General features: G+C 43.9%; 1 protein-coding gene across 2 annotated transcripts; it reads left to right on the top strand.

Moving 5' to 3' along the window:
* The first annotated feature begins 242 nt into the window (after positions 1–242).
* On the top strand, positions 243–8,587 carry samd1a (sterile alpha motif domain containing 1a). 2 transcript variants are annotated; one of them, XM_079365934.1, is made up of 7 exons: positions 243–1,006; positions 3,448–3,802; positions 4,113–4,252; positions 4,358–4,418; positions 6,498–6,582; positions 6,931–7,045; positions 7,248–8,587. In XM_079365934.1, exons 1-7 carry the CDS (start codon positions 644–646, stop codon positions 7,392–7,394), a joined length of 1,266 nt encoding a protein of 421 aa, XP_079222060.1. In that variant the 5' UTR covers positions 243–643; the 3' UTR covers positions 7,395–8,587. The 2 variants fall into 2 exon arrangements, with proteins under 2 accessions (XP_079222060.1, XP_079222059.1); XM_079365933.1 differs by having other exon boundaries at positions 4,110–4,252.
* The last annotated feature ends 588 nt before the right edge of the window (positions 8,588–9,175 follow it).

Below are 9,175 nucleotides of genomic sequence, written 5' to 3'. Positions count from 1 at the left end.
AAAATGAATATATGCCATCAAGAGAATAAACATCTGTAGCATGTCCATTTAAAATACATTTTTAATAAATCATTGCTGTTTTGAAAAAAGCAGACTTGATAAGTTATTTGAAAGTAGCCTTTATATTGATGTACATTAATTAAATTTATTTCCTCTTGTATTTTACTTAATTATTTTCATAATCAGATTTTCTGGTAGGGTAGCTTGTGGAGCCCAACATTCATAGCTCCGCCTCTGTGCCAAGCTTGATGACAAGGAGAAAATTGCCCTCATGTGATCAAGCTTCATTTACCATCAAAGGCTGAACGTCAACAGTTGTCAGTGTCACACTTTAACTCGTGAAATAAAGCGCCACCTTCTGCACCCATTGTGGCGCACTTTAGGACGCTGTGCGCGCTCTGGGCTTCCAGGACTGCAAATTCCACCTTAAAAAACCCCTCGAGTGAAACTTTTCGCCATAACTCCGTCGGTCCACCTTAAGCGCAAACGCACTCGCAGGAGGCGTACTGCGAGGTTTCCGCTTCTCAGTTGGGCTTGAACCGCGACTCACGAAAAAAACACACACGGTGTGTAACGTTAAAGGTTGACGCACTAAGGTAAGGGGGGAAAAAAAGAAAGAAGAAATCAAAATCGAGCAACAAATATGTCTGAGTCAAAGTACCGTGAGTGGATACTGGACACCATCGACTCGCTGCGGTCTCGTAAAGCCCGGCCGGACTTGGAGAGGATTTGCCGAATGGTCCGGAGACGACACGGGTCCGAGCCCGACCGAACCTGCGCAGAACTGGAGAAACTGATACAGGAACAAACGGTTCTAAAAGTTAACTACAAGGGCTCTATATCGTACAGAAACGCAGCCAAGGTTCAGCGCAGGAGCAGGAAAAAAGACGATGCAACGTTAAGCACGGCTGCGAGACGGAGCACGGTGGAAGAAGCCAGTCATTCTGACCTGAGCAACGGGGACAGCGCGTTTGGTCCTGTAGACCAGGACGACGAGGATTTGGAGGTTTGTTTTTTTAAGAGGAGGCAAAGAACGAGCTCACACCTCATTGTCATAGCAGCTCGTCAAATTAACAGGTGGAGGTAAAAGCTGGGCACGAATATAACTATTAGTCTTTTTGTGTGTACACGGGGAGTGGTGAGGGGAGTGATTTGCAAGTGCACCCAAAACTGCCGCAGACGGGGAGCGGCGGTTGGACCACGCTCGAGCGCTATCGAGGTGGAGACGGGGGAAAAAAACGGAAGGTGCGCGTGTAGTCAGAGTATGGCATATTTTGTACATGGCGCGCTTTAAAGCACTTCAAACCGAGGATTTACACACACAGAAGTGGATGACTGTAAAAGTTGTACTATCCGCAACAACCCGAGCCACCATTATCAGCTGCAGAAAGCGCTTTTCAAGCCTGAAACTCGGCATTGAGCGAAGGGGAGAAAGAGGAGGAGGGGGGACTCCGCAAAGTTAGCAAGACGTCAGTAGAGCTCGGCTGGAAGTCTGACAAGTATCCCTTCAAAATAAAAGCTGTCAAACATCTCCTTCCCACGTTTGCTTTTATTCTGAAAGCTGCAACTGGAAATACACGTTATGTTTTCTCGCGAGCTTTTAAATGTGGGAGTGGATGAAGGGGGGGGAAAAAGTCTCAAACACCGCGGATAGGAGCCTGATGGGGGACTCTGGGACATTATGGGGTTGTTGATTTGTTTTTTTTTTCCCATGGCAAAAAGCGAAGACGACCTCCCCGGGCAATATGAGCCACGCATCCTAATGTGTAAACCCATGACGAGATTGCACCGCATCCTTCTGACTTTCTGCAATGCTCGTCACTATGTCTGGTCCTGTTTTAAAAAAGGCAGTTAACTCCATTATTATCGACCCAAAGTACTCCCAGTTAAGGTTTATGTGGCTGATGCGTCTATTTAGTCAAGTAAATGGCGATTGCCGACGCAGTGCATAAAGTCGAGCCCCCCGATCCATTATCGGACGGGCAGCCACGCTCGGTCACGTCTCCTGCTTGGTTTCGTCTGTTGTTGTGGCCTCTCCCGTCCCATACAGCAATTACATCACTTCTTTGTGTCGGGAAACTGCTTGTTGACATTTTATTGAGGATAGCTGCATTTCTGCCATGTGTTTGAGGCTTGGAGAAGGTAACACGGCGACACATGAACTCACGAAAAGCCACCGCAAAGTGATCTTCCGGCGCTAGCTGGATGCTCCATCCGATTTGGGTTAAGCTGAGATCAAATTCACTTTGTTCGGTGAAATGCGTGAATGTCACCAAAAAAACGACCAGTCTCCTCTACTTCAAACAGACTGATTGTCGGGGCTTGCTGTTAAGGCTTAACCCGAATGCGAGGGTCAAATGCAGTGGCGTGTCCGATAACGGACTCATTGTGCGTTACTCTTAATGTTTGGTTCCCCAGTAGCTACATCACTGACCCGACACAAAGTCAAAGTAGTGGAGCAATCGAGGTGACTGCAGCTCGGACTGCTGCGTGGATTTGATGCGTGGAGTCAAAGCTCGGCCCCGTGAGGCGCTCCGTGTAAAGAGCACGGACACAATGGCGAGCTTTTTTACAGCGGCGCACAACTCCATGCGCACTTTGAAGGAAATTTGAGCAAAAAAAAGCGAAAACGCCTCCCATCGGCCCCTTTCTGTGCTCTCCGTGTGTAAGAATGAATCAATAAGGCCTGTAAAGATCGGGACGCACCGGGCACATAATGATCAGTCGGCGTGGAAACCCTGCTGGATGGATATCCTCTGGGGGACATTGTGTTTTCTTGTGTCTTGGTTAAACTTATGTGAAATGCAATGCGATGGATCCTCTTTTTCACAGGAGCGGGGCGGGCTTTAGTGCGCTCTTGTGCTCTCGACTGCTGGGTCTTGGACACGCAGTCGCACACAAGGGTTTTTTTTTTTTTTTTTTTTTTAACTCGGGGAGCCATCGACTTAAAAACCCCCAGCGTAAGGAATGCGTATATTTTTCCAAAAGTATTTGCATACAGCCTGCTCAAAAGACCCGAGTATTAAATTGTGTGAAAGCTACCTTTTTTTTCCGAGAGAGGAGCTCACACAGTCTGTCGTGGAGTGAACACTGCACCGCGAAAACGGGACGAAAGCCTTCAAAGGCAATAATTTACCAACCACAGCGGTCAAATTGCGACATCTGTGTGAGTGGTGTGCGTGTGACACATTCCGCCTACAATTAGTGCTCAGTCATGTCAACAACCACCAGTGCAAGGTTTGTAGTTAGAATCAAATAATGAACTTAAATAAAAAAAATTCTTCCGCTGAATTAAAGGTGTCTTATCGACTGAAGCTTGTTGTTCTGTTCTCATGAAACTATAAGCCAATATTATGGTATGACAAATGTAGGTTTGTTTAATTCTTCACCAAATAAAGAAATCTTATCATACAAATACAAGTAATAATGCCAGATTCTGTTTTGCAGGCAGACACTTCTATGGCAATGGATACAGACAGTAATGCTGATGAGGAGGGGGCTGATGAGAGCCGGGACGGTCAGGATCAACCCTCTCCTGGCCGCACGTACGAAGATGCCTCTGTGCGCTGTTCCGCTGTGCGAGCTGTCTCTGCGCCTTGCTCCCCCTCTGGCACCCGGCCTGGCTCCGGCCCCGGCTGCAGCCCTGGCTTGGGTCTGGACTGTGTCACTTTCCAGAAGGTTGGTGAGAGGCCCAGCTCCTTGCCCCCCTCCAGCCCCAGGGCCCTCACACACAATGAATGGGCCTATCATTCTGCTGTCTGCCCAGCGGAGCGCCAGCACCCAGGAATGCAGAGAGACAAAGGTATTCACCCTGCTAGACACAGTCCAATATGGAGCCCTGAAATATTGTTGAATCTTCAAGCTCTATGTTTACCTTTCAATGGGGATGAAGCAGTGATGGGAGCTGGGTGGTAGGATGACTGACACAGAAATGCTTTATTTAATGACCACTTGTGGAGAAAATAACACATTTTGCTTGGTAATTGCACCAAAGTTTGGAAAGTCTGCCTTAAAAATGATGAAATAGTGATTCTTGAGAAGAAATGGCCAATGTTTTTTTGCTATATGCTGCAGCCCTGATCGAATGTTCACGGTTCACTCTGTTTTAGCAGCAGCCACAAAGCCAGCTGTCCTGTCTGTAACTAGCAGCTCCATTGCTTTAAAGAACAATGTGAAGAAGGAAGAAGGAGGCAAGGCAGAGGACAGTGGCCTTTCAGCTGATCAGTTGGTACCAGACTATGCAGCAGGGCTGGTAATTGTCCTCAATTGTCATTCTTTAGTGTCAAACACCATCACCTGTCTTCTGCTTTTTGTCTTCTGTTTTACACCTGACATCTTGGTTTTTTTTGGCCAACAGGACGAGACAAAGAATGTATCTGATGGAAGACCACAGCCGCTGTCATCACCATCTGACAACTGTGAGTAGAAAAGTGTCTCATTGTTTGTTTTAAAGCTGCTGTGAGGCTGGATGCTGCTTTGCTGCTAATGAATTGATCATTGATTTTGTTTTTGTTTTTTGAAGGACAAGTGTAGGTGACTTATCTAATTGTTTATTTTGACATGGACAGTGCACAGCCAATAAGCTGTACCAGAGTTAGCCATGAGCTAATTAACATCTGTTATCTCTGGGCAGGAGACAGACTCAACACTTCTGTTAAGAGTGACAGCTTATGTTCAAACTACCATACATACTATTTTGCTTCAGGGCAAGATTTTAAGAATTCTTCACAAACTTCTGCTGCTGTTTTGCATCCAGCTGGTGCTCCTTCAACTGTTAACTTCACTGAAAACATGCTGCGCCTTTTGAATGAACAGCATTTGTAGAAGTGGAAATGTAGAGATTTGATTGGTTGAGAAGTTGATGCATCATGATTTCTTGTCAAGAAAAATTGCCACATTCCCTGGTAAAGAGAAAGATGCAGCTGACTAGATGCCGGCGACCGTCTCAGAGAGCCGTGATTCTGTTCTCGTCAGAGTTTTCAGTGTGAGGTTTTCGTTTATCATAAAACACAGTTTTCTGTTTTTTCAGTGGATTGCCTTCTGGGTTTTTCGTCATTGAAACAGAATATGACCTCCAGGTTTTTAACACAAGACGAGTGGTTATAGATTTCCCTCTTCATATTGAGAGAGAAAGAGGCCTCTAAGCAATTATTCTCCCGTGGAATGGAATAAACAATGCTCTGTATAGCTCTAGTGCTGGGCCCAGGAATGCTTTCACTTTAAGGGGACATATTATGAAAATCCACCTTTAACAGTGTTAAAATATACATATATTTTGAAAACCAGAGTGTCTATCGACCAACAAAATTGAAAATAAATCCATCCAGTCCTTTGTTTGTGGTCTGCTTACGTCTTACCACACAGAGAAAAACGCTCCATTTCCAATTTGCTCTCCTTGTGACATCACAGTGGGATTCTGGTTAAAAAAAAACCAAAAAAAAAACCCTCCTCTCCCCTTGTATCTCCTCCCTAAGACTAGAGCTTTTTGTGCAGGTCTGCCATTTTTCTTCTCACTGCAGAGGAGTAATGTCCACCGGACCACTCAGGAGGGTCTCATTGCATTTAAAGACACACACACCAAAACAGAGCGTTCTGAGAGAGCTGGTTTCTACAGGGTCACAAACCTCCTCTGGTGCTTGATTCTTGTTATATTTGGACCAAAGCACAGCACAGATGTTTCATTTAGATCACAGGGGGCTGTTTGAAAAGGGGTAAAAGAGGTATAATAGGACCTCTTTAAGGGAGCAGTTTCCGTCGAATAAATCTGCAATTCTCTTCTCTGGCATGTGTCACATGTATATAAAGGCAGCCCTGGCAGCAGCATCCTGCTACTGTGTGGTGAAGGGTGCTGTATCAACACTGTGCCCTGACTGTACTGAACCGTGAACAGACTCTAATAGAAAACATACTGCACTGTGACTGGAGAGAACACGGGCTCTTCTGCCAGTAGCAAGCAAAAAGCATCACCTCGATTTAATCATCAATCTGTTGAAATGCGTTCAACATCAAACCACCAAATGTAAAGGAAACGGAAAAGTGTCTTTATATTTAATTATTCACATTGAGGCAACCATTGCTCTCGTATGAATCCCCATCTTCTCTCTGTCACTGTCATTCACTTGAACTGAGCACACCTTTCACGGCCCATGTTTATGTATGATAACAAAGTTGAAGCACTTCATTGTTTTTCTTCTGAGTCCAAAATGAGGAAACGCAGTAGCTGTTTGTTGCATATGTATATGACAAGGAACAAGAGGTATGTAAGTGTTGGTCTGAAATAAAAAAAAAGGCATTGTTGGCCACTTTTGTGTTCTTTCTTTTGAGGTTTCTATCAAAGTCACTTTAATATAAACCAGTGTAATAAACTCTGCATGGGGTTAAGTGATCATTCAAGAGATGTCATTTTATCCAGAGTATCTCCTCTCTATCGAGTCAGTGCTGTAAGAGTTGCAGTTGAAGGGCATTTGTGATAATAGAGCTTCTGTTTGTGTTCACAGATACGTTGAAGAATAAGGTGGATACTTCCTCCTTCACAGCAGACGCCGGAGACGGGCTTCTGAACGGGGGTAAAGGTGACGCAGTGTGAGTATTCTGTTATTAACTAAGTCATTTAATATTCCTACTCAGATGAAATTGAGCAAATTATTAAGACCATGCCCCCTCCCTTTTTTTTCTTTAAAGGCAAGGTTGGTCATTTATCCAGCATACAATATTTGTCATATTTGTTCAAACAGTCTTTACACCCCGACAGCAAGAAATAAATCACCTGTTCTGAAAAAGATGAATCCCCAAGGAGATGTGGCTTCTCAAATCTTGCTAGTTTTCCAGAATTACCAACCCTGCCTTTAATATAAATGTCTTAATGTTTGAGTTATTGTCTGGAATAGGAGTTTGACGTCTCTGAATTGTCGTCGTCTAATCTTCCTCCAGCTCGGTGAAGAAGGAGAAGGTTAGCCAGAACTTGTTGCAGTGGACTGTGGCAGATGTGGCCAGTTACTTCACAGCTGCAGGCTTTCCAGAGCAGGCTGTGGCTTTCCGATCACAGGTCAGTGCAGCAGCACACAACTACCACAGAGGGCGCCGTTTGCTCACAGTAAACCACGCATATGCCTTCAATAAACACAGATATTATATCAACAGTCCCTCTTAAAATATCGAGTGCCTGCCTATTTAAAAATGACTGAAGTCTTCTGAAAACGAATGGTAGACACTTAATGAGCAGAACATTTCCTCTCTATCCCCCAAAGGAAATTGATGGGAAGTCCCTTCTCCTAATGCAGCGCAGCGACGTGTTGACTGGCTTGTCCATCCGACTGGGCCCTGCGCTGAAAATCTACGAGCGCCACGTCAAGGTGCTGCAGAGGACCCACTTTCTGGAATGTGAAGACCTCTGAAGGGAGGACTCATAATAGAGACAGAAAGACAGACGATGCTGCAAATGACCCCAACTTGCATGCTTCTCCCCCTCCTCTCTGGATCCTACCACTCGCCTTCATATACAGACTATGTAGAAGGCGTGTGGAGGGGGAAGGCTGCGGTGGAATTAACTTTTCACTGTGAGAATGACCAGATACTGAAAGACACTCATCCTACCTCTCATTACGGTCTTTGGTATTCAAATGGTTTTCATTTCACCCATTGCATTGTCAAAGACAGCAATGTTCTTAGTGTGTTGTAAAACGGAGGACCAATGACTTCTCCGCAAGTGCAAGCCGTTGATAAGGAAGCTTTTGAACGGGGGCCGAGCCTTGCACAACTTGGACCATCAATGGGGGCTTACATTCCCACAAAGACGTGAATGCATACAGCGGGGAGCAAACTGTTGCAGACGTTTTGGACCCATAAGAAAATGTTGGTTCACGTTGGCTCAATAGTTCCTTCATGCATTCTTGTTTTGTCGATTACGGTACCATCTATTTGTCCAGATAGTCTTTACAATTCACACAGATAAACATTAAGTGCTTTTGTCTTTTCTCAAGTGAGAGTTGGATTACATGTTTTCAAAGTGCTGGTGTCTGACTGACTGCAAAGCTGCATCAAGAGTCCCCAGGACTTTGATATTCCTGACTTTTCCTGTCACCAAGAAGCTGCTGATGTTGGATGTCTTCAATGTCTCTGAGATGTAAGCAATATTATCTAATACTACCTGCTGAAAAGGCAATATGATTAATTTCCCGCCTCTTTAAAGAAATATCTGATTTGCATTTGACTTTGGTCCAACTTAGTACATTTTAGGGATCATCTGCAGAAAGACGTGAGCAGGACTGCAGCCGAATGGAATTTACGTTCATACACAAGCAAAATCAATGAATACACTTTGGGAACAGTTCATATAAAAGTGGTTTGTCTGGTTTTTAATTTGAATACAGCTGCTCAGTGCGTGTTTACAGAGCAGATACCTTGATCATATGCAATATTTGATGTTATCCATGTCTAAGTCCTATGTTTATTTGAGTGTTGATGTTAGTCTTGAATTGGAACATTCCATGATGTAGTTTACATCTCTAATGTGTCTCTTTTCATTTTTATCTGTAACATTATAGAACTTCTTCCAGAGTCACAAATAAAGCCTGTGTCTCCCTGTTCACTTACTTGTTTATTTAAGTCACAGTTATAGCAGTAATGTGCATCTCCGATAGTTGTTTCAGTGGGTCAGCGTCACCTTGAGAAGGTGTTAAAGGACGACAAAGTGATGGCCCACGAGTGTCACGTTTAAATACTGTAGAAAAAAAAAAAGTCTACAACAACCAAACTGTGCGCTTTGAGATAAAAAAAAAGAAAAAAAGAAAAACAAAATCCTGACCTACGGTCGTGTCTCCTCAATAAATATGACTGCGAGATTATTTAAGGCGTTCAAAATTTCCAAGTATTTAAAAAAACAAAATGGAATCAAAGTTCCGCATTTAAGCCAGAGGGTTAGTGTATGCAGAGCTCAGACAATAGCTCCTTATCCAATTTTGGAAGCACCATCAGTTTTTGTCTGCACGACTCTTAAGGTAAGTACAAAAACAATGAGTGGGAAATGAATCCTCAATTCTCAAAAAAAGTAATACAAGATACACAATATACTGATGGTAAATTCATGACTCATACAATTTCTCAAGCGTAATTGCCTTGTGGGTTTTTTTTTTGTTTTTTTTTCAGTTATTTTGTTGTACAAGTCTAGGCATGCTTT

This window comes from Symphodus melops (genome assembly GCF_947650265.1).
Source record: "Symphodus melops genome assembly, chromosome: 17".
Lineage (NCBI taxonomy): Eukaryota > Metazoa > Chordata > Actinopteri > Labriformes > Labridae > Symphodus > Symphodus melops.
Note: the sequence above shows the minus strand (reverse complement) of the source record. Positions and strands in the feature narration are given on the sequence as shown.